General features: G+C 37.5%; 1 protein-coding gene across 3 annotated transcripts in view; it reads right to left on the bottom strand.

Moving 5' to 3' along the window:
• WDFY3 (WD repeat and FYVE domain containing 3) overlaps positions 1-26,236 on the bottom strand; it is a 209,299-nt gene that overhangs the window by 75,816 nt on the left and 107,247 nt on the right. For all 3 annotated transcript variants that reach the window (XM_075203228.1, XM_075203237.1, XM_075203247.1), the window contains 11 exons: positions 18,285-18,462; positions 16,193-16,407; positions 15,490-15,602; positions 13,300-13,531; positions 12,324-12,424; positions 10,462-10,680; positions 9,622-9,803; positions 7,276-7,507; positions 5,437-5,597; positions 3,887-3,998; positions 2,300-2,490 (listed from right to left, as the gene is read on the bottom strand). In XM_075203228.1, coding sequence (XP_075059329.1) covers positions 2,300-2,490; positions 3,887-3,998; positions 5,437-5,597; positions 7,276-7,507; positions 9,622-9,803; positions 10,462-10,680; positions 12,324-12,424; positions 13,300-13,531; positions 15,490-15,602; positions 16,193-16,407; positions 18,285-18,462 — 1,936 coding nt within the window. The remainder of the gene's footprint in view (positions 1-2,299; positions 2,491-3,886; positions 3,999-5,436; positions 5,598-7,275; positions 7,508-9,621; positions 9,804-10,461; positions 10,681-12,323; positions 12,425-13,299; positions 13,532-15,489; positions 15,603-16,192; positions 16,408-18,284; positions 18,463-26,236) is intronic.

Below are 26,236 nucleotides of genomic sequence, written 5' to 3'. Positions count from 1 at the left end.
TTAAAAAGAGCAAAGAGAAAGGCTAGTTAAAGATATCACAGCCACCTGCTACACAACTGACAACTCAATAGGCACGTGCGGCGGTTTGGCACCAGCAGTCATTTTTTTAGGCACAGCATCAGCCTGGCTCTTGGAATTTGCCAAACCCTAATTTAAATTATGAGGTAAAGTTCTTGTACCATTGTTATAACCGTACAAACGCCTGCAAAGGGCTTATCTTTTCTGGAAAGTCTTCAAATCACACTGACCCGCTTCGCTGTATACATTGTACACAGAGTCTAATGGAAAATATAGCTGTTGTATTAAATACAGCAAAATCCACTACATTTACATATATATATACAGAAACCATCTGTATTATTTTTACTTACAATTGTGAACAACAATATTTAAAGTATTGGTCTTTATCCAAGAATGTTTTGCGTAGCAGCATTTTTATTGGTTCTTAAAGTTTATAAATTGCTTCCGTTTAACATAAATCTAACAACTTAACAAAACATGTACAGCACAGTATTTGTTGCAATAACCAAATAAATAAATTTTATTCTAACAAAAGTTATTCTGAGCAATACACAAAGTGTCTGTGCAACATATTGGGCAAACCTAATTAACCTGAAAAGAAACAACCTTCAAATGACCGTATGACACTTTCATCTCCGCTTTGGTAAAAATAATTTTCTTTCAGATGAAATTCGCAAAGCTTGTCAAAACTATGATGAATCTGTGTAGCCTTGAGCAGAACGCTTGATGCAAGATGCAAATCTTGCATTTTTTAATGAATATTTATTTAGTCTACCAAGCCATATATTCGTTTTATTGTTCAGAACCTTCATATCCAGTCATCAATTCCTGCTACAATGCCAAAAAAGTCCCCTGCTACCTGTACTCAATGTCAATGTGTCCTGTACAGATGCATGAGCTAATACATTCTTATTGATTGACAAAAACAATCTATGCTCGCTTCTCACAAATCATATGGATATGTCAGTAGTTCTCTACATTTTCAATACAGTTTCGCTAAATGATCCTTTTAGATGTCTGACAAAATAGTCTTTTACAAGAAGGCTTAAATGCCGCAAAATGATTTCTTTCAAGTGATTGATCACGTTGACCCTTACATTTATATGTACAGCATACTATCTACATATAACATTGTGTTAAGATCTAGGTAGAATGCCAGCTCTTTTAATTTAGCTCATTTTCACCAGACAGCAGAGACAGTTAAGTCTCACACTGCAAATCTTGCCCTTCACTAAAAACTTATTACTCAGAAGTTGAGTTTATAGCAGTGTTCTTAGGTGAAAAAAAGAAAACCCACAATAAAATGGTCCTATAATTATCACTAGGCAAAATAATTTGCTGGCACTCAAAATTGTTGTAAATCTATTTCATAAAGTGATAATTACTTTCATGTACTTAAAGCAACATTTTTAAAGCAGCCTTCTATTACTGTGATCAGGTGAACCCTGTTTTGTTTAGTTCTCTTTACTGAAAATTTGGTTTTGGTTTAAATATACTATGAATAACCTGGTAACAAAAGGTTACCTGCGGTCTGCTGTTCAGGTTAGTCAGGGGGTACTACGGTGTATTCCGCATGCAAGCACAGCTTATTCCTGCATGCTCTAGCTGGCAGCATGTTGCCCCATAGACTGTAAGCCTGCGAGCAGGGCCCTCTTACCTCTCTGTCTGTATTACCATCTTTGTCCCCAAAAGTAAAGCGCTACGGAATTTGCTGGCGCTATATAAATAAATGATGAAGAGGATTATCACTAGACTCTCCATCAGAAGCGTGCAGAAACACCATGGGACTTGCCAAAAAGCCTAAATGTAGGAAACCAGTTAAGTAACTTTATGGGACTGTGTGAAATACCCTAAGTGCATACCAAAGTAAAGGCGGTGAGATCTTTGCGTATGAGGTGTACACATATGATGTACAAACTTGAACACCTTTAGGGCAGATCAGGGAATTGAAAATGTTTTAGGTCAGCTAAATATGATAAAAAAAAACAAAAAAACAGAACTAAATAAAGTAACTTTTAATAAAGTGCAAAAGTGTTCTAATAAATGCATCCCAGACAGTACATAAGAGTCAGCAGTCTCTCCTTTACACTTCTGTTTACCATACTCATCAAGCTCCCTTTCCACACAAATGTCTGCAAGCCCCAGTTCTCTACCTTCCGTTGTACTAAAACTCTGTGCTCAACTAATTCTTTTTATTTCCATGATTTTATGAATGCACGGTTTCTTTTTCCTATGGTACATTTTTCATTCAATCCTTAAAATGTTTTCCCCATCACACCTGGTAACCTTTGATCCTTTCCATCTCTTTGCTGGCGAGTGGGTTGCTCTTCACCACACAAACAAGAGCCTTGACTGCCGCGTACAGTCCTTCAACATCAGAGGCCATTGCTACTAGACCAAGGATCGCAGCTGCACCACCAATATATTGCAAGGTTGTAGCCACTGGCTTGGGGACAAATGTTCTCACTCCTAAACAAAAAATAGAAAAAAAACAAAAAAACTTTAGGTCATATTAGTTTTATTATTCTTTTTTTTTCTACTAAGCAGTTGTTATGTTGAAGGGAAGAAAAATGTCTTGAAGTGCAATTTAAGACTATTTTACAATCTCCAAATTTTACAGTGTAAATTTTATTGTAATAGCTCTCCGGAAGCCTACAGTTTATTATTATGAGCGTGAAGCTAATGTTTTAAATACTATCTTGGTATAGCACATTTGCCTGTCAACAAAGTCTACTGCTAACAATGTTACCAAGAAAGAGAAAAATCACTAGTTAGGCTAACAAAGATTATACGGATGAAATAATAATAATATCGTTTGTTAGGCGCCACAAGGTTTCCGCAGCGCCGTACACAGTACAAACAGTAGACTATACAGGGTAAGACAGTACAGAACAATAAACACAAAGTACCAATGCTTCAGAAACTCCGGCCAGGCAAATACAGTAGAGATGGAGCAGAAGAACAGGTATGGAGACGGGAGGGAAGAGGGGCCCTGCTCATACGAGCTTACATCCTAAGGGAGGGTAAACAAAATCAGGCACAAAAGGGAGCCAGTGAAGCAAAGGAGAGAGAAAAGAGGGGCCAGGGGAGAACGAGCAGAAGAGATGAGAGGTTAAGTGGATGGTTGGTAGGCCTTAAGGAACAGGTGGGTTTTAAGTGCCCGTTTGAAGGAGCACAGATTGGGTGAGAGACGGATGGAGAGAGGGAGGTCGTTCCAGTGAAGGGGGACAGCACGGGAGAAGTCTTGGATACTAGAGTGGGAAGAGGTGATCAGAGTAGAGGAGAGGCGGCGATCATTGGCCGAGCGTAGGGAACGGGCAGGAGTGTGAATGGAGAGGAAGTGAGAGATATAAGGGGCAGTAGACTGGGATAGAGCCTTGTAAGTGGTGGTAAGGAGTTTGAAAAGGATTCTGTAGGGGAAGGGGAGCCAGTGTAAGGCAAGACAGAGACGAGAGGCGGAGGAAGAGCGGTGCGAGAGGAAGATGAGTCTTGCAGCCGCAGGAAGATGAGTCATGTTTACGTTGCTGCTAATGACATTATGTTAAAAAAAAACAAAAAAAAACAAAAAACTAATACTGAAATATTTTATAGACTAAAAGAAATGTGGTCAATTGCAATAATATTGCTTGACAAGTCATCAAAAGCAAAAAATTGAGGAGTGGAAAGCATGAAACTTGTAAACAGCTCATAATATATATATATTTTTTTTTTTACGGAAAAGAAGTATATACAAACTTGTCTTTAAATGGGATTCCTTAAAATGTCCACAATGATGACCTTGTAATTATATGAAAGGCAAGATACTTTCCACCAGTGCACAACCACATACAACACACATATTAACATATGCTGACACAAGGCTTACCTAAGTAGCCAATGAGTGCTGCTCCTATCGTCCGAGCAGGTCCGTTCAAATGTCCAGCAGAGTTGTGCAGCAATTTCACAGGGGTGGCGTTCTCATGGGATGATATAGCCAGCTAAATAAAACAAAACAGAAGTAAAAACTTACTAACACTAGCTGAACATCAGAGAATATAGAATATTGTATGACGAGACGAACACGCTTATTCAGAAATATACTCTCATAACTAAGGACATTAAAGAGAAAGAAGTGAAAAGATACAATGCTTAAAGTGGGATTATCAAAATGATTGTAGGCAGGATGTTGCAGACCTTAAATCAATTAAATCCTGAGGAGCACAACATTTTTCTCTCTCCAAAATATATGTCCGTTAAATATATAAAATCATATACAATTAAAAAACTTTATACTTAAACCACAGATCAGAATGACAACAGCTGTAGTCTCACACATGTATTGTACTGTGTAGCTGATTGATGTAGGACACAAATAGAGGGTAATAACAGCTTTCACCTGTAGTCTGAATACCCTGGACTCCTCAAGCATTGCTAGACATACAGTTAGATTACCGAGAACAACGTCACTAGAACCTTTCATGGGTGCCCATACTCTATGCTCAGTTTTTCCAACGATGCTAGGTAACTTTTTGTCTAGATCATCCGTCAATTTGCGGATGTGGATGCACCAAGGTAGTACATTTCTGTGTGATGGAAAACTCCAAAGGTTTGAGAAAGAGTAACTCCTCACTAAAAAATGTTTATGCTAATTCTGTTTTTATCAATATTGGTCGTGTTCTGCCAAACCGAAATAGCAACAAAATATCTTCCTTTGCACTTCAGCCATAAGACTACTAATTGCTGCCTATAGTGTTAGAAATACCTACCCGACTCCAAAATAAAAGACCAGATTGTGTGCTTTTCATCATTTCTTTTATTATAGAACGGACACATGGCACATTTACAAAAATAAATATTTTATAAAGGTACCTTGGTATGGTCCCCATGGTAACAGAGGTAGCAAAGTAGCAAAATAATACAGAATTGACTATTTCATCAATAAAAATTTGTTGTACATACAGATTTATAAATTTATATGTAAGATAAAATGACCATCTTATGTATATATACATTCTGTAAAACAAACCTGTTTTGTTTTTAAATCAATAACCAAACTTTTAGAGGGAAAAAATAAATGATTAATAACAAATAAACTATTAGAAATATGTTGCAGACTGAGGAAGGTAGACTATACTGTCCTACAATTTTTTGAATGACAGACCTGTCTTATTTACTCACAAAATCATACAGGGCGACACAGATATTTATGTGAAAGTCTGTCCAATGATTTGGGTCAATGAATAAACTGCATTGTTATCAGTAATGTATACTAATAATATGCCGACCACACGGAGAGGATCCTTCTGCTCAGGACATGTTCACCATGGCCACCCAGAGTAAGCAAAGGCAGAATGGATGCATTATAAAATACACATGTATTACTATGAAATGGATTTTTAAAATACTTTACATTACAATGATTGTAATAAAGCTCACCTGCTTAGCAATTGCTTTGCTATCCAGTTTATTATAAACTTTTCTTATTCTGGCCACTGTCAGGGAAGATACTGAAAGTGCATAGAGGCCAAAGGACACCTTTTCCTCTGGCACCAGTGACACCAGGGATGAAGTACCCGATTCAGACTTAGAATCTTTACCTGTGAGATAAAACAGTGTTCATTTATTTGGAAATAACTATTTCCCAGTGAACTGCAGGATTATATAATTAAGGTATGTGACTCCACTAATTCGTTTATTTACAGACAAATTAATGCAGACATATAAGCTTTCCACCGTGGCGATTGATGGGTCGCACGGTATTTCCAATTTCTATTGTCCAGTACCAGTTTCTGGTGCTCATTGTAACAGCTGTTGATAATGTTAATGGTGCCACCTTACCTTGTGGCCTCTAGTTTTCTTATATGTTTAGCTATCTTGGCTATGCATATTCATGTGTACATATGCCCCATCATTTTTGCCTCCATAACTTTCCCTTCCACCGATGACGAGTAATGAGTGATAAGTAAACCTTCCTGAGATACTAGTCTCATATGTACCGTTGACTGTGATCTATCAAATTTTACCTATTTATGATGTTTTGAGCAAATTATTTTGTATTGTTCTTATTTACTTTCTTCTTCCATTCTAATTTAATTTCTGTTCTTTCTTTTTCTAAGGTTTTCTGAAAGGAGAATATTATGCAGATGCTATATCAACACTCTTTCAGCTGCACACTATTATCTTTCCATATTGGTGTTGTGTAAACCACATGCTCTCTGTTCTAATGTCTCATATGGACAATTATTTTATTATATTTTGTTATGCATGAAAGCAAATAAAAGATTTACAAAAATAAAAGAAATACAAACTATTTCCCCCAAATATTCCTCTCTATGTAAAAGGCAGACTGTATAGTATCGCTCTATACTTGTAGCTATTACAGCAGCTTATGCTACTAAACACTTTGATGAACTTGCCTATAGAGGTACATTTAGACTTTCTATTAGCTGACTTATGAAAACATCCTAAAAGGTGGGGTATGGACATAATTAATCGGGAGTAACTACAAAGCTAGCAGCTGCTACGGGGCCTGGAAGCTGCTGGACCCCATGTAGCTGCCTTCCATGCTTTTCCAATCACTGCTCCCCTCTGAACACTGTGCTCGGATAATAGCACGGTGTCTACAATCAGAAAGGAACTTAACTTGCTCCTTGCTGTGTGACCAACACAACTACAAAGCATTTGGAGCCCAAGAATATATACTGGCGAGCTGGCAGGCTCAGATTCCAAAATTAAATTCTTCTCAAAGGGAACGTTGAGGAATGTGCAGTGGTAAGTAAGGTGTCCATCCCTAAAGATCTTGGAGGCCTTTAAATGTCTAGCTATGTCCCTTGTTTGGATGATGACATATCAGACAGTACTAATTGGACCCGGTTAGATCTAGCTATGTAGCCCGAGTGTCTACCCACCAGATCGTTTTAGATTTGACGGCACACATCTACAAATTCATATGGTCAAACCGGACACTGAGAACTGGGATCTTGTCAGTTGTGCCCGGATTGCCCTGTGTATAGATCCCTTACTTATTCTGATATCTGGAACTTGCCATTGGGTCTCCATTATAAAATTAATAATGATCATTATGTAATTTGCATATAAAATGTTTAAACTGCGCAGTTACAAAAAAAATTATCCCGTTCTGGTTATCAGCAAGGTTAGATACCTCGACTCATCTTATCACAATAAATGGTATATACTATAAAATAAAAAGGATTTACAAAATAATTGTATACAATATCTATACCAAAGGGTTATGAATGTAATTCAAGAACTCACATGGAGAACAAACTGCTTGAAAGCTTCCGACATAATTTGGACCCAGTTCATATATTATACCAACACTTGCTGCAGTCAAGACTTCCTCCAGAAAGTGAGTTGGTCCCAGGCGCCACACCAGGGAAGAGAGCTGGCGCTGAGCTGGGGGAGTGCCAATGTAGGTATAGACTGTGCTAACCACTGGTGGATTAGCCAAGCTAGACCCTCCTGGGGTACTGTGTACGTAATGGAGCTGCAGAGGTTAAAAACAAATAATAGTTATTGAGAGGTCTTATGCAAGAAACATCACAGGAATCAGATCAAATAAACTTTCAAACGCTTAATGCAACGTATATTTGGTACAAAAAGTACTAACAAACTTATTCAGTTTTATGGCAAATTAACAGGGCATAAAATACAACAAAAATAGTCTAGCATTGTGTAGAAAGGGGAAGCAGTCAAATCTTGTGCTACAATTAGTGACACATACAATTTCATCTTTGCAATGAAAAAATAAAAACACTCCTCTACTTCAGTGGTGTCCCCGTTTATCATGACAGTCACGTTTGAAATGACAAGTATTAGGGTGAAGTCATACAATGGAGTATATGGTGGTTGCCAGATGAATGATGAGCCACAGAAAGAATTTTGTATCTAAGTAACGAGTTGTCACTTGCACATTCCTGTTGAGAACGGAGTAAAATCAATCCACAAATACATTTTTAACTTTCAGGATGGATAGGAAATAGGATATGGAATGATTTTCACAATAAGGGGAAGAGTGGGCTGACCTGCATTACTGTAGGAATTTAAATGGACTTTTCTAAAAGCTTTAAATGAAAATGAGGAGCTAAAATGTAACGTGTTAATGAAAATGGCTGTGGAGACATGGTGATGGGGGAATGTACGGCATATAATTATTGTATACGTATATCAGCGCGTCTTACGGGGACCTCAATCAGGGACTGCTGTGTTATTTCATTATACACTTATCCTCACTTTGTTTGCAACAAACATGCCAAGAGGCCACCTTCACAGACGTCAACGTGGTGGAGCCCCAACAGGTTGCCCAGAATGCGCAGTTCAAAGATCTTACAGTCAAGAATATTATCGTCACAATCATCGTATAACAAAAACAACTGATATACCGCTTGCATTCGACAGGACAAATTTGCCAAAATACTACTCTTTGGGTTCTATGGACGTGCAACATGTGATCTGTGGGGCTATACACATTTTTTGCTAGATTTACGGCCATTTTTCACACTGTTGTCACAATCGAAAGGTTTAACTGCCCAATGTCGTTGTTTCACCACATTTAGCAGAAGTATTTATGACAAATACCCTCAAATTGCATACTCATTTTCTCCATAATATCCTCAGTTACAATCCTCAGTTACAAATGTAGTGTACAAAAAAGTTACTGAATTCTGTTTATAAAGTAATTTAGTCATTGTATTTCACTTTAATTTAAGATGGTTACAGCCAGGTTTCCATAGTTAACATAAATAAGTAATATAGAATATTGGAAGATGTGTAAGACACACTGTCCCCACACATTTTTCCTTTTTCTAGCCATTGACTGCACTGTATCGTATGGTACAATCTGATATTGTGTTACTGTACCTTCCGTGGTGTATTTAGTTAGGATCTATAAGGTGAACATTTTCAATAAAAAGACCAGATAGGAAAAAAAAGATAAAAAAAAAAAAAAAAAAGGGAACTTCACACTACTATTTATAGTGCGACCATGGTGTGCTCTTGAATTTTCAGCAGAAAAAAATACTGCCTGGTCCAGATGAGACAATGAAACTGTGCACTCTTCGAAAGGTGTCACAGAACCAATGTTACAGGAAAAATATTACCTGCAATTTGGTTTTATCAGTATTTCTAAATATAAAAGGAAAATGTTAATGAATCCTGTAATTGGCTGTTTTTATCCTCTAGTAACGTGACATGGGTTCACTTATTATATAGAACACAGAGTGTTTCATGTGATGTGTTGATTTCACCGGGAATATATTTCTTATGTGCTATATACAGGCTGATTTTTTTACACTTTGTGGTATACTGAAGTCGCTATTTCCACTTTGAATAGCTCAGCACACAAACTCTAAACGCTAAATGTACAGATGCATCTTCAAGCACAATATTTATTGTGCATATTGCCATTGCCTGCTCTGCTTTCAGAGTTCCTCAGTGTTGTTATTGACAGAAAAAACATGTTTAAATACAGCCACAATGCCTGCCATTTTTTTAAGCCCTGCATGATTGCAGAAAGCCATTAAACTGACCTGGTATGCTCACAACCTGATTTATTATTAAAGTGAATGGGTACAAATATCTAGAACAAACAAATATTCCCACCTTTACTGTACTGACCAGCTGCCCGTCTAGGTACAATGCCGCAGTGCTATTTTTCAGCATGCCTTTACTCATCACCAAGACCAGATGATGCCATTGGCCTTCCATTATCAACTCCCCGCATCGGAACTGGGCACAACAAGGTAGGATCTCATAGAAAGAAGACTCTTCACTGAAGTCATCCACTGGAAAACAAACATAGCAAGTGGACAATAAATATATAGATATGTGTTTAACACCTGTATATATTTACACCCAATTCACACAAAAAACAAAATTATGGGCCTCTATAAGTTCCCTATTGTCTACAATGACCAATGAGTTGCCAGACAGGATGACAATGCTACACAACTCTTACACTCTATTACTACGGGTGCCAGACTGCATATACATTATAGAAGTCGGTCTATAGATTTATCCTGGTTTATGTGGTGAAACAAATCTTACTTAATAATGAGGAAATATATGGCACTTTAATGCTGTGCGAGGCCCTTGGCTTCAGAACACTTTCAAGCACCCTCTATAAACCCTATATAATACTGTCATTGTACTATTACATTATATTTTATAATATTGGTATTTTGCTTATTTATTTGACAATTCATGGTAACTACACCTACTCTTTCAATTAAGATTATATATATATATATATATATATATATATATATATATATATATATATATATATATATATATATATATATACACACAAAAAAGAAAAATGGCACACTGTCAATTTACATTTGTGAGTGGAAAATCCTCAAATGCTAAACCTTTAAACACAGACAAGCAATACAATAACTACTGACTAGTGAGTCAAGTCAAAGGAGGCTGGATAATTACCATAGTTTTGAAGGAGTTCTTCCTTTGTTGACACAATTAGGGACTTATCTTTCGCGGAGAGGACAATGGCTAGGCAGACATAGTGCTGCTCAGAGGAGTTTGCCCGTCGGACAATGGTGAGTAGCCTCACAGGGTGATTATTTGGTGGAGTGCTAAAATGCTCAATGCAAAACCAGGTTGAATATGTTAAACCAGAAGGCGGTGGAAAAAGGCGTTCCCCTTTAAAAAAGTAAAAACAATAAAGTATGTTCATATGTTTAAAATGAGGAAAAAAATACATATTTTTTTCATATCCTGCATACAACATGGAAAACAAGCTGTCAATGAGTACATTTTTCTAAAGAACATGTGCCGTCATTAGAGAAAATTGAACACCAATATTTTGCACATAACATATGTACAAAAAGAAACTGGCAGCATGTGTTTGCTGCTTAATATACATGTGAATTTACATAGCATTGTTGGGATTTGTATTTAAGTGTTAATCTTGGTAAAAATAATCTTTTAAATGTAATCACATTAAACACTTCACTATGCCAAGGATTAATGATTATGAAACACCCGTAAAGATTCTTGAAAGTTTATATTTAGTAGAAAATTTAGTTGTGGTGGATTGAGAATGAAGATCACATTGTCTTGATAAGTGCCAGAAGAAATCTTGTGTTTATAGGCTAGAAACATTATTTATTTTTTAAATAAAACCACCCTCTATCTAGTATAAATCACAGGGATTTTGTGTCCAGGACCCGTACAGTTCCCACTGTTCTCGCCCCTGCATTGGCCAGCTATCAGTCAGTTGTACATGGACCAACACCCTGGAGAACCATGAATAAATACAGCGAGCAATTCAAGTGTATAGAGAACACTGTGCCATGCCACTTGCACTGCTCTCTGCATACATTCTATGTAAAAGCATGAAAATGTACGCAGCTGGTAAAGCACACAGAAACACACTTTACCCATTAACGAGTCCTAAAAACCAAGTGAATGTATGAACGTTGTTCTATAGGCATACAATATACCCCACAATAGTTTCTGTTATGTCACGTTTCATTCAGCCTTCTCTTTTCCATGATCTACTGTCCCTTTCCCTCCTTTTCGGCCTCTCTGCTCTATATTTGGGTCCTTGTTAATCTTTCCCACTCATGCTTTTTTCAGTCTCCCCTCCTCCATTTCCTTCCACTCCACCTTTCTTTTGATGCTGAACACATGAAAAACATGTGTGCTTTTGATACGTTTTTCATGTGTTGAACAGGACTCCATTTAGATTCATCAAAAGAGCATGTGTCATTTTGCTCTGCAGGTCAGGATTTTATTTATTGCAGTCCTGCTTACCAAACTTTATTCAAGAAGAATACATGTTTTTGCACCTTAAAAATAAATAAGTAGTGTATATTTGGGGTTCATTAAATTGCCAAATCAATAAATAAGACAGCAGATGCTCATTGCTGCAAAATAAAGGTTTATTAATACAGTAGTAACAGTATAGATGTACACAAGTCCGCTTTTATTTATAGAAGATGTGTACTTTTGCCGAGACATGTTTTGAGATGGATTGTTTTATATCGTAATGAGCACAAATTAAATTACTTGGTATATTTAGATAATAATATCATTACAGTACTTCGTATGCCAAAATGGACCATTCAATTCAAACAAATAAATAGCCTCTGCAGTCACTAGATCAGGCCTGTCCAACCTGCGGCCCTCCAGATGTTGTGAAACTACAAGTCCCAGCATGCCCTTCCAGCTATCAACAGGTTGTCTACTGGCAAAGCATGCTGGGGCTTGTAGTTTCACAACACCTGAAGGGCCGCAGGTTAGACAGGCCTGCACTAGATCATATTCAAGTACGTCCTTACCTGTTCCTATGCCACTGAGTACTGCCCCATCAACAAGTCCTGTGGCAACTACATTACTGGTCGGTGCATTATGAGGAGCCAAACTTGGCAAGAAAAGGCACCTATTAAACAAAAAATAAATTGGTCTAAGACATTAATGTTTTTAAAGATGTCTGCTCCAAGTATTTCAGCGTTTTTCAAAGCACTATTTTCTAGCATGAGAAATTACAATTTCAATGATTTTAGGTACATAAGATTAAAATGTACAGCAGCAACAGCGGAATGTTGTGAGATACTATGTGTGTAGGCCAAAAAATGGCACAAAACGCAGCTGCACAAACAGATAGGTGACAGCAGGATGGTCTCGAATTTTGAGAGATCAGCAAAATTCCGCTGCTGCCAGATTCCTGACTGCACTGGTGAATGGTGCTGGACAACTTCAGAGAACTCCATAAACTTTTGTAGGTATGTAAGTGGAATTGATCGGTATATGAATGGAAAGCCTCAAAAAAAAAAGAGTTATAAATAATAGGGAGAAAAGTATGGAAGAACTAAACTGATAATGGGGAATAGGTGATACTGAAGCAAAGTGAGGAGTGGGTGTCTGAGAAGATTATGCGTGGAGTAGAGCTTGCCACAAGTCAAAAAATGTCTAATTACAACTATATAATTATATAGTGCCATATATGATGCATTTTAAAAATCACTGGATGGAATGAAAGTGGGAGTATAAGCTATTATTCATGAATGACTAATGGTTCATGACCACAACTTTATTGTAGTTTTAACGCAAAAAACCATCATGTCAGTACTTTTAATTTGCACCATATAAAAATGTAACTTACATAAAATAACACTAATTATTTCATATAAGATTAGGAGTAGAGAACATTTAAATACATATTAATTAAACTATAGGGTATTGTGGTTTAATTATTAGTGTGTGGAAGGTAAAATAAAATAAAAAAAATATTCAAAAAATTAGAATAATCATTACCCAAAGCCTTCTAGAGAAGTGTCAAATTCCACAAAGGCAGGAGTGACTGATGATCCGTGAAGCCTAATGTCATGTGGAGTAGTCATAGAAACCAGGCACTTTACCCTGGTCAGGGGCACTGTGCTTCCTTCTGCTGACTTTACCAAGCTCCGGCTTATCCGGTAGTGTTTATCTTCTCCCACGCAGAACACGCTGTCAGAGCCCAAGCCCTCTGTTGACATGATCATGCTACCTGTGTGCATCCAGGGAAACAGATCCATCAGAGCTGAAGCAAACAAACATACAAGCTTTCCTATCTGTGTAACATTTCCGCCCATAAATAATATTGGCACCAAAAGTCAATTTTGTCAACCAGGAGGAAACCCTACGTAGGTTTCAAAGGCAACATTCTCTTACCTACTGGCCATAAAGATTAAAGCAACCCATTCATTCCCAATGAGACTATTATATTGCATATAAATGTTACCCCTTTGAAAAGCTGCCGTGTGACCGCTTTCTTTACTGGCTATGTTCAGTATTTCTGGCATATACATAAAATACTTGTTCAATACCATATGCTGTTTGGTTTGCATATTTTTCATTCTTTATGGCCACTTTTATATATTTTTTCCCTGAAATGATGAGCAGGTTTCTATAACTTGACCTGTCCTTCTCTCAGTACTGCCCAAGAATCAAAGGCTGTAACATGCCACCCATTATTAGTCACAGTTTATTACATTTTTACGCAGCAATCCTAATCCTTACGCAATGAACAAATCCTGTATTTGCATTCATTTTCCCATTCTACACTCTTTCTTTTTGGTCTCATTACAGTTTATGAAAAAAAAAATGTGTCATTTGCGAAGTACTATATGGTGTTCATGAGCCACAGGAAACACTACAGGACTTGTATGAAATGAACCAAACCTGTATAGAATGAATGACAGAACAGCAGTATAACGTCATACGAGCAATGCTGAATGGAAAGCCTCAGGGTACATTCTCTGATGCTGACACTACAACTATATGTCAGCACTGTATGTAGAAAACACAGATTCCTGTGTGTGGGAAAACTGCAAATGATCGAAGAGATTGCATTTCCGTCTTATCTACAACAAAATACAATTTTGTAACAGACGGGCTGAACTGACAGGTGTTCCAACTTTGGAAGCTGATGAGCAAATATGCAGTGTAAGAGGATATAAAATACAGGGGGGCACATGTTTTGAAAATGTAATATACAGATGGAGCAGGGTTTATTGCAGGGACTAGGGGCCTGATTCATTAAGGATCTTAACTTGAGAAACTTCTTATTTCAGTCTCCTGGACAAAACCATGTTACAATACAAGGGGTGCAAATTAGTATTCTGTTTTGCACATAAGTTAAATACTGACTGTTTTTTCATGTAGCATACAGATAGCTTATTTGTACACTGAATTTAAAGTTGATATTTGTGTGCTACATGAAAAAACAGGCAGTATTTAACTTATGTGCAAAACAGAATACCAATTTGCACCCCTTGCATTGTAACATGGTTTTGTCCAGGAGACTGAAATAAGAAGTTTCTCAAGTTAAGATCCTTAATGAATCAGGCCCTAGACACCATGGCTAAGGATGAAGTGACTAATCTGTGGTATTTGGTGACATCTATCAAATTAATTGAGCTGTGTATAGCTCATAGTGTTTGAGTTAAGTAAAGGAAAACAATATAGTGTCATTTACTGCAAAAATTTTGCTTCATCTGTTCTTTTTTTCCCCCATCAACTTTTAAGAAGCAGTGTCACATTACAATTACCGTGGGCTCTTGGAGTTGTCAAAGCAAAGACAATTAATGCTAAATCCTTTTTATGTACCTGGTTTTTATAATTAGAATGCTCTTATATATCACAGTGATAACTTAAGTTTAAGTATATTAATATATAATGCAAGCACAGTATTTTAATAATCTTGCCACACACACGCACCATTTCCGCAAAGTAATTGAAATATATAGAACCCTTCGTCCAAAGCTTCCTTTACTGTTTGCTTAGATCATATAAGCACTATTAATTTTTGAATTGGTTTAATCTGGACTTATAATGAAAAAATCAGAAACACTACGCATTAAAATATTTGCAGACATACTCAGTGACTTGGGGAAAAGTAGATCTTTTCATAATGTCATTTATATCAAGACAGAATTTTCATTAAACCTTCATTGAAAAACGTACTTCTCATTTCTGGCTCGTAGCTGAGGGAACTAGGTTTGTGTACTCTGTACTGTTTCAATAAGCGTTTATCCCATGCCGCACAATTCAAAGGATTTCCAAGACGAAGAAATTCTCTGGTGGCGGAAAAACATAAGTAATTAAACAAAAATATAGAATATACTGAATAAAGACCCATATTTACATACAGTGGAAATTGATATTTGCAAAAATGACAAAACATAATTAGAAATTTTAAGGCATTTCAAGGAGGCGAAGTGTAGACCTTTCTTGGGGAAAGGGCAAATGGTGACTATTGGGAATCTCCTCCAAATCACACAGAAAAAAATATTTATTGCATTATATTGTATGACTTGGCAGAGAATTTATAAACAGAACTCTGGTTAATCCCAAATCAAAAGGAGTCCTGCTACTTGGAGGTCCTCCTTATCTATTAGACCAAAGTGATCATACCAACAGCTTTCCAGACTGTTTTTGTGCCCTTACTATTCCCCGACAATATCCACTAACTGCACAAAAACATTTTTTCAATCCCTTTCTGCACGCTGCTGTGTGTTACCACATATACAAATATGGTGCTGGTGAGCGCTAGAGGATTTAATTGAAATGTGTGAAAATAGATAGACAGCATTTGGTAAATAAAATTAAATCCACACTTAATTGAATTCTAACTATATGCAATTGTATATCTAGTAGAACTACATACCTCAGCACTATGGGCTCCAATGCTTGAGACGCCAGCCTTTCAAACATCCGTTGAAGTGGAGGGTGTAATGCATGGTCCTCGTCAGCCAGGGCAGCACTGCATCTGTGCAACAGCCGCGCATGCAGCCCTGCCTCACACATAACCTGCTGATTTCTCTCTGTGTGTACCAATGACTGCAAGATGTTGGCTATCGCCAATTGAAGATCCAAGGCATGCTGTAGAGACAAGTTACAACGGAGTTGAGATAAGACATGGGTTGTCAACCTCTGCTATAAGAATACGATTTGGATATTTTCCAAGTGTAACCCAGTGTGGGGGAATGCATATGTTATACATAGATTTATACTATCTCTCTCTACAGGCAATTTAGAAAAATTGCTCTAAGCTATTATTCTGACTTTGATTTCCCCCTATTAACAGCAGTTTTACCCCTTTCCAATATGCCATGGGCCAAGATTTTGTATGGATACACAATTAGGGCTGATGGGTAGTTTTGGGAGAAGATTAGGGTTTATGCAACAAAGAGAAACAATGGATCTGTCAAACACAATGATAACATCCTTTTAAAGGCAAAGACATTTCCTACAACATGAATATCTGTATATTAACATCATAAGTATAAGTTTTCTGAGTGATTTATTTCTATGATGCCATTGCCTGAGAAAAATATTGATATTGTAGTTGGTTGCATCGTTTCAGAGATATTTTGCAAAACGTCCGCCTGCCATTTACAACCATGCATTACCATTGTCCTTTGGAAAATGTGAAAGTTGGCAATACACCTGTGCACCTGCTGGTTGCTCTGGAAACTGTGACAGTTATGCTGGGTGACCTGGAGCATGTGAACGGCTGGGTGGCCTGGAAACTGTGACAGCATTCACATATATCAGGGCATCTTGTGAGGACCATGCCCAGCAATGTAACTTCAATGGAAGAAGTTATACATATATTGTAGTGTATGAAGAAAGCATTTTGTTCCTTTAATATAGAGATTGATAAAATAGTTATTCATTATACTTCATTGTTAAAAATTTCTACATGTAATATAGTGTATAAAAAAAGTTATTGAATTCTGTTAATAAATTAAATTTAGTCATTACAGTTTAATTTAAGGCAGTTACCACAGAGTTGCTCTAGTTATACATTATTCTTAATATTTACATTATCATCATCATTTATTTTTAAAGCGCCACAAGATTTCCGGCGCCATACACATTACAAGACAGTAGACCATACAGGGTAAAACAGAACAGAACAATAAATGAGTATTACCAAGACTCGCTCCAGGCATAGTAATTATAGTGGGCCTGGAGCAGAAGAACTGGTATAGAGACATATGGGAAGAGGGTCTTGCTCATAAGAGCTTACATCCTAAAGGGAGGGCACAAAAGGAATCAGAAGGGATCAAGCATAGGAGGAGAGACAGGGAAAAGAGAGGTGAAGCAAACGAGTATGGAGAGAGTGTTAGGTGGATGGCTGGTAGGCTTTAAGGAAGAAGTGAGTTTTAAGTTCTCGTTTGAAGGAGCACAGATTAGGGGACAGTTGGATGGAACGTGGGAGGTAATTCCAGTGGAGGGGCAACTTGGGAAAATCTTGGATTCAGGAACGTGAAGTGATCAGGGTGGCGGAGAGGCGACGGTCATTGGCCGAGCACAGGAAGCAGGACAGAATGTGAATAGAGAGCAGGTTGAAGATATATGGGACAGTAGAATGAGAGAGGGTCTTGTAGGCGAGGGTGAGGAATTTGTGAAGAATTCTGTCTGGCAGCCACGCTAAGTATAGAACAAAAGTGGGCAAGACGAGAGCAGTGAGAGGCCGGTGAGGAGACAAATTACATTACACAAATACAGAATTCGGCCAAATTGGCAAATTATCCTGTCCTGTCCACCCACACTAGTACCGGCCCATGTGGCTAGTTTTACACAAATGCATTTTCAGTGTAATTCCATTATGTGGAGTCACATTTTAGTCATGATCAGCCAGAGTCAAGAACTACCTCCATCTATTTCTCTATAGACATTTAGGAAATCAATAAGCAAAAATAACACATTGACAAGTGAATGTTGTTAGTTCACAACTGTGAGATACATACTTCTGGTTGGGAATCTGAATCAACTGACGCCAGGAGATCAAGCATAGAAACCATGGCACCAGAATGTATGATCACTGCATCTGAACTGGACAGAGATGCTGTTCCTGCATGAAACTTCATATCACTGATGTTTTTAGGAGGGATCAATGAAGATGCAGCTACTGTGTGGTAGACATGTCTGTAAGGGAGGAAAAAAAAATTATACAATGTATACAAGAAAAAGTTATTTTTAAAAATACAATACTGTGTTTTTAAAAACTCTACCGTCTTAGAATATTATTTATACCAACCTTCAATGTCCCTGTTATACAATTTGAAATCTTGGCACTTAAGAAGGCCATTACATTTTAATTATAGTGGTCAATGTCAAAGCTTGAATATTATATTTGATATTGATGATATGTAATTAATTAAATGAGCTAATACATAATACCTTGAATGTTTTTGATCTTTTTAACTTTTATGGTTCCTTCTGATAGTAAGCATATACTTCCAGACATTTCTAATTTATCGACTTGTGTACTTGATGTTTAAGATATTGAAATCACTGTCGTCTGGCCTCTCCCCATCTTTACTCGCTACAATAGCACTTGGCAGGCAGGTTTTTCACTTTAAATCACAGATGGAACAGTATCACCTGGCATGCAAATAGGATGCTGCCCTTTCACCCCCAATGCAGCAACACCCAAAACTGCCAAATCACAATACTGAAAAACCAAAGTGGGGGTGAAATAGGTTCTTACTAACAAGGAAAAAGGACAACTGTGCCCCAAAATTAGGGATAAAAGACAGTGAGTAAATGCATTACTGTCCAGCTGTGCCTATGGATGACCAATGAATATCCATTTCTTCATCCTGTGAGTAGATTTACATGTGGGCCAGAAGTGGTTGGAATATTGCTTCCTTATCATATTATTCTTGAGAGACTATTTTGGACTTTGCCGATTATAATATGTGTATAGACAGTAATGCAATATTTGTGTTTTTTGGGGCACATCATCATAATCATCATTTATTTATATAGCGCCAACATATTCCGTAGCGCTTTACAATTGGGGACAAACATAGTAAACTAATAAACAACCTGGGTAAAACAGACAAAGAGGTGAGAAGGCCCTGCTCGCAAGCTTACAATCTATGGGACAATGGGACTTTCACACATGAGGCTAAGGCTAAGTCTACATTTTGCATTTCGGCCCAGCCAGACTGTTAAGGTAAAAGTGACTTATAAGCTAAATGATCCTGTCACACAACAATGTTGGTCAGGGGGTAGTTGTCTTGTGTGAAATTGTGTAACGGGTAATAGGGTAAGGTAGTGAGGTTAAGGGGGTGGTTGAGGAATATTATAAGCTTGTCTGAAGAGGTGGGTTTTCAGAGAGCGCTTGAAAGTTTATAGACGAGAGGAGATTCTTATTGTGCGAGGGAGAGAATTCCATAGATTTGGTGCAGCCCGAAAAAAGTCCTGTAACCGGGAATGGGAGGATGTAATGAGGGTTGTCCCTTTTCCTTGTTAGGAAATCCGCAAATCAGAACCCTTAATGATGCAGAGAAGCTATTACACTAACTTTCATACACACAGACATTATTACACATTTAACACATAATCTTTCAAACGTGCTTAAGAGGCTTTATGTGAACAAACCAAAAAATAATGTAAGTAAATGGACCTGTACAGGCACGCTTTCTGACAAGCAATCGCTTTGCATCAATTTCAGTGTTGCCTGCAGCGGTCAGAACAAAATATAATGGTACAGTATGTTGGAATGATTACAGGTCATTTATTAGAAAATTAGGTTCTAAATTTTTTTTATTAAACTATCCCCTTTAAGATCGATATGATCTAAATGTGATAATATTCTCTTCGTAATTTTAAATAGAAGCTTCCAGCTGCAGAAATAAGCAGTGTATAAAAAAGTAATATATATATATATATAGCAGTGGCGGATCCAGGGGGGGGGGGGGGGGGGCGATCGGGGGCTTTCTGCCGACGGCTGCACACTGTCAAAGCTGAACGGACCTGCACATACTGTGCAGCCGCCAGCAGCCTTAGAAATCAGAAAGGGGGCGGGGCCTAAATCGCCCCCCTAAAATCGCCCGGGGTAGAATAAATGTCTAGATCCGCCCCTGATATATAGTAACATCTTGGAAAGATCATGAACACAGATTTTTATATTTTACATTAAGACTACAATAAACAAAATCATTGTGAAGAATATATATATATATATATATATATATATATATATACACATATATACACATATATATATATATATATATATATATATATATATATATATATATATATATATATATATATATATATATATATATACACACATACATATACATATACACACATCACAAATTAACCTTATTTGAAAGAAATGAATGCCTAATTATAGCATAGTAAAAAGCCTTGGTTAGCAACATTAATAATATAAGCTCTTGTATTTGAGAGACTGCTCAACCAGGGAAAATAAGGTCTTTCTAAAAATATAAGCAGCTTAAATATTTAATCAAATGAAAATCTGCTGCATTATTTATAACTGCCTTTACATCTGTGTTTTTTATTTTCTCTAGGCATTTAGCATATTTTTATGATGTGTTGTAAAACAGAAAGGGAAGAAAGCCATTAATACCTGGGAATTTCAGCTTTACAAGAAGCTGTAAAGAGAAAAAAAAACATTGGACCTATATAAATAATATTATCTTGGAGTGCCTAAAAATGTAACACTGCAAGATAAAAAATAAAAAAGTAGTATAGTTTACAGTGTAGCTGTTAGACTGTCATATACCAATATAAGATATTTTCCTTAGGAAGATTATTATCATTATTATCATAGCACAAAGATCTGCGGTGCCAGACAATGGGGAAAACAGGACAAGATTAAACAGGGACATACAAGGAAGACCAAATATACGCAGAGACGAAAACAAAGGGTAGGAAGGGCCCTTTGTAAGAGAGCTTACATTCTAATTAAAGCATGGCACAGCTGAAACAAGAGGAACGAGGTGGCTCAGAGTGGAGATTGGGGCAGCTGTGAACATGAGAAGCTGTTTTGGACATGTTTAGCTTTAGGTAGCACTGGTACACCTATAATACAGAAGGGAAGAGAGGTGGATCTGGGTGTCATACACACACACACACACACACACACACACACACACACATATATATATATATATATATTTACCTGCAAGTTGTGTCATTAGTTGGGTTACCTTTTCACATTGTTTTAGGTTTGCTTCCATTAAACGGTTTTAGATTTACATTTTTTTCATTTTTTTTACATTTATGTGATATTTATTGCTTTGCTGTGGGTGTTTACATTCTTTAGGTTTTCAACAGTTCGCACATATTGCACAGTGATGACAGCTTTGCTCCAACCTCATTTGGCAATGCCTCCCACGGCTGATGAAACGAACATTGATTTATTAATAATCTTAAGAAACTGTTCTCCACGAAGAACCGAATCGTGTTCACTGCCACTCTACCTGACCTCCAGGCTGGTAAAGAGGACTACTGACTCATAATTAATTTTAGCGGAAAAAAAAAAAGAGTAAGGTTGATTTGTTACTACATAGCCCAGATCTGAGAGATTGCTATTGCAATAGTCAGATACCTAGAGTCATTAAGATTAAAAGAAAATACAGACGAACAATATCTGTAGCAGGAGGTTTATTATTTTGGATAAATGCATTGTTAATTTGATGCTGCTGTCAACTTTGTAGACAAACACTTTGCCAATGTTAGATTTGACATACAGAAGAGCCAATAAACACTACTGTTCAGACATCTGTAACAGACGGTGACTGGATTGCAATATTAAAAGCAACAGATGAACAATTTATAGACTTGACAGTTTTTAAAGGTGGCAAAATGTCTAAAGTACAAGAGACCAGTGCTATTAGGTCTATGCCTCTCACACTTACTGCCATGTGTCTAGATAGATTAAGCATCATCTGTTGAGAGGAAGTGTTGAGATATTACCAAAGACTGAGACTTGAAAGCGTGGATATGTTGCCAATAATAACTAATAAGATTCTCGCTGTCATTTATTTAGTGCATTCTACAAAATGATAGCTAGAATCCGATTGGCTGCTATAGGCATCATCTCCACTTTTTCAAATCCGCAGTTTAGAATATTTAGCCCTCAATGTTGTTTGAGTGACTACACTGGAAGGACAGCAGGTGGAGCTGATCCTAAATGTGTTATCATTCTGTATTATAGAAATGTACTCTGTTGTACAGGAATGTTCTAGTTATGTTGTTTTTCATGTAAGTCCTGTCACGTCTGTATGCCGATAACGAAACATTTTATCCTAAATAGTTATACCACATAACCACAAGTGTGTGCCTATTGATACCATATGAAAGAAGTGCTGATCCCCCATCAGGTTGTGGGCCCAGACACAAATACCAGAAGCCCAGACACAAGCATTAGGAACCCAGGCATTGAGAACCCAGACCCAAACAAAAATGACCATAGATCCCAGTTACAAGGATTAAAGCACAATAAACATCTCAGAGAAAATCTGCATAGCAGTAACCAAGCTGTCTAACAATAGCTATCAACTGTGGAAATTCAAAGCGGAAATGACATTGTCTAAATATGACTTGGAAGTTATAATCACAGACAGACCCGAGGTTAATAATCAAGAATAGGACAATAATATAGACATGCATGCGTAACCCTAAGCTTAATAGCTGAGGATCATCAGCTAATTCGTATTAGACACAAGAAAACTGCTAAGCATATGAAGTATGCAGTACAGAAACTACATCAAGGATCCAATTTAAACAGCAAATTGTTCCGGCTAAGAAAACTGTACCTGATAAAACTTCACAAAGGGTATGCAAGAGCATATACATGGATTGCTGGAAATTGTAGCACTGCTCAGATCTATTGGAGCAGATGCAACCACATAGTAGCCATACTCCTGTGCAGTTTACCTGATGTATACGATGCATTGATAAATGCTCTGGAAACAAGCTCTAAAGCAGAAAGCACTAGATTTTGTCAAATCATATTCAGTTGAATATCAGAAAAGAAATTACACCGGATAACATGAAAAGTGACACAGAAAAAGCACTTAAAGTTACAGATACCCAATTGCATAATAAGAAAACAAGAGCATGTTTTAGATGTAAGAAAACTGGACATTTAAAGAAAAACTGCTCAATACGGGAAGCAGAACAGCAGAAGCTAAGTTTGAAAGAGTCCAAGCAGAGAGTTAAAACTAGACTCAGACATATGCACAAACAAGTGCAGTGGAAGTTTTAAAATGTCAGTAACTCATCTGACCAATAGTTGGTATATAGATTCAGGAGCAACAATGACAAGTGACAGATATCTTTACTGAACTTAATATGAATCATAAAGAAGCAATATATCTTGCAGATGGTACCAATATCACTACGGACAGTATAGGGCACGATGTACTCTTATGCTCCAATGCAAACGGCAGTAATTTACAAATACCATTAAAAGATGTATTGTATGTTCCCAGATTAGAAGGCGGGCTATTGTCTGCATGGCGGCTAAAGGACTTACTATTAAATTCCAAGATAACATATGCATTACCCAGAATGAAAGAAAAGTATTATCCACAGTCAAAGCAAAACACCGCCTGTATAGTCTTGACACTGCAACAAAACAGGTGAGATTAAACACACACAATGAGTATTCGTGTGTGGCACAGACGACTAGGGCACAGACGACTAGGACACAGACACCCACAGCATTAAAAAACTGTAAAAAGAGAGACCTAACAAAGGATCTCACAGTATCAGACTCTTCAACAACCATGAGGTGTAAATGTAGAATAAAAGGAAAAGCCAGAAGAATAACAATCCCAATACAAAGTGAGAGCAGAGCATTGAGACCACTTGACCTAATACACAGTGACAAGTGTGGCCCAATGAAAGTGCACACACCAGGAGACAACAGATAGTGACTTTCACTGATTACTACTCCAGATACACAGCACTTACCTAATGCAAAGCAAAGATGAATTTATATTATGTATTAAAAAATGATGTGACAATGACTATAAACAGATTTTAAAGAAATCCACTTGCATTTCATAGCGACAATGGAGGCGAATTCACAGGACACAAAATAGAACACTTCTTAAGACAATTCTGCATAAAGCAACACAAAATAGGACTCCACACACCAGAACAAATTGGGATATCTGAAAGGAAGAACAGAACCCTGACTGAAATGGTCAGATACATGTTCACAGATTCGTGACTATCTGGACAAATATTGGGGCAAAGACCAGAGCCGTAACTAGGGTGGTGCGGGCGGTGCCGTCGCCCAGGGCGCAGAGCCCAAAGGGGCGCGGCAGCTGTCCGCTACCAGGCTCTATATCTAGACATTTACTGTAGTCTGTAGATACGCCAGATAAGGCCAGATGCAGAATGAGAGTGGTAAGATATAAAGAGAGCACTGTAGGCAAAGGGAGAGAGAGAGGGGGGGGGTGAAGGGGGTGAAGAGAGAGAGGGGGAGAGACGTTCTCCCGCAGTGGAACGCATATGCGTTCCACTGACAGGAAGTTCGGCATGCGTTCCAAAATGCCTAACTTCCTGTTGGTGGACTGCGGAAGAACGTCTCTCTCCTCCTCTCTCTCTCCCCCCCCCTCTCTCTCTCTCCCTCCGCCTACAGTGCTCTCTTTATATCTTACCCCTCTCCATACACCTACAGATAAGTAATAACGTCTCCAGTAAGGTTGGGTATAAAATCATTTTCTTTTCTTTTGTCGCTTGGGATGTTTCATGTTGTGTTCAATGTCGCTGGTACCTACAAAAGATGCTAACATTTATGTTTGTGTGGCTACTAGCAGAAGATGCTGTGTCAGAGTGTCAGTTCCAATAACCTGAGGACAGATCTAATGTCACATGTCTACTGTGGTTCTTGCATAAAGAAGAAAAGTCTGATTTATGGATAATAAATTGGGGGCATCAGCAGAGGTCCATATTCTGTGTAGACCACCTCACTGTGCAGTCACTGTGTCCTTCGTTTATTTAATGCCATTTTACATGTCACTACTTGACTGTGATGTTTGTATTCCTATTTTTTTTGTAAATTTCCAGGATTATGTAGTAAATTTTATAACACATAACTAGGTTTGTTACTTTTATAGCCTTTATATAGCCTCATTATATTATTGACTCCAAATAATATTTGTCACGGCATTCTGGGGTATTCAGTTTGGTGAAAGCCCTACACATAACACTGTTAAAGTAACATATTCATGGCACACCACTACATCTAGGTAAATGTGCCCACTGTAGAGTTGACAGAGATGAACAAAATTGTGTGGAAATTTCTCACCAACTTGATCTTTGTAAAACTTCCAGGCAAAACAGGCCGTTTCGCCATTCCGCAGAAGTGTGAAGTTTTAGAGAGTAATCTTTTCCATTTGTCATTTTGAAATGTATTTGTAAATTCATATTTTGCAGACTTTATAGTCTATGAATAGAGCTGGGATCATGACAGTCAGATTATTCTGCTGTGTGGTGTATCTAGGGTAGGACTGGGAACATTTAAGGCCAGATGCAGAATGAGTTAAATATTTAGCAGGAATTGTATATGTAGAACACACAGAGTAGACACACAGGACAATAGAGGTGTAAAAGTATTTGTCGCCAATTACCAGATCACATCATTAAAACACATTGGGCCAAATTTAAAATTAGGGGTAAATCCATCTAAGGGGTGCAGATGTACACCTGGACACATGATGTTGTGATACAAGTGGTGCAAATTCCATTTGTTTGCTCCTTGGGAAAATACTGTCCACTCCTGCAAGCACTGTATTGCGTTGTATTCCCCTTAACCTCCTGGTCATTAAATGGTCAGTAGGGCAGAGAAACGGTTGTTAATTTATTTGAACCGCACCACTGTATATGTGTATATATATATATATATATATATATATAT

The sequence above is a fragment of the Mixophyes fleayi genome, chromosome 1 (assembly GCF_038048845.1).
Source record: "Mixophyes fleayi isolate aMixFle1 chromosome 1, aMixFle1.hap1, whole genome shotgun sequence".
Taxonomy (NCBI): domain Eukaryota; kingdom Metazoa; phylum Chordata; class Amphibia; order Anura; family Limnodynastidae; genus Mixophyes; species Mixophyes fleayi.
The sequence above is the reverse complement of the archived record's forward strand: the minus strand, read 5'-3'. Positions and strand labels throughout refer to the sequence as shown.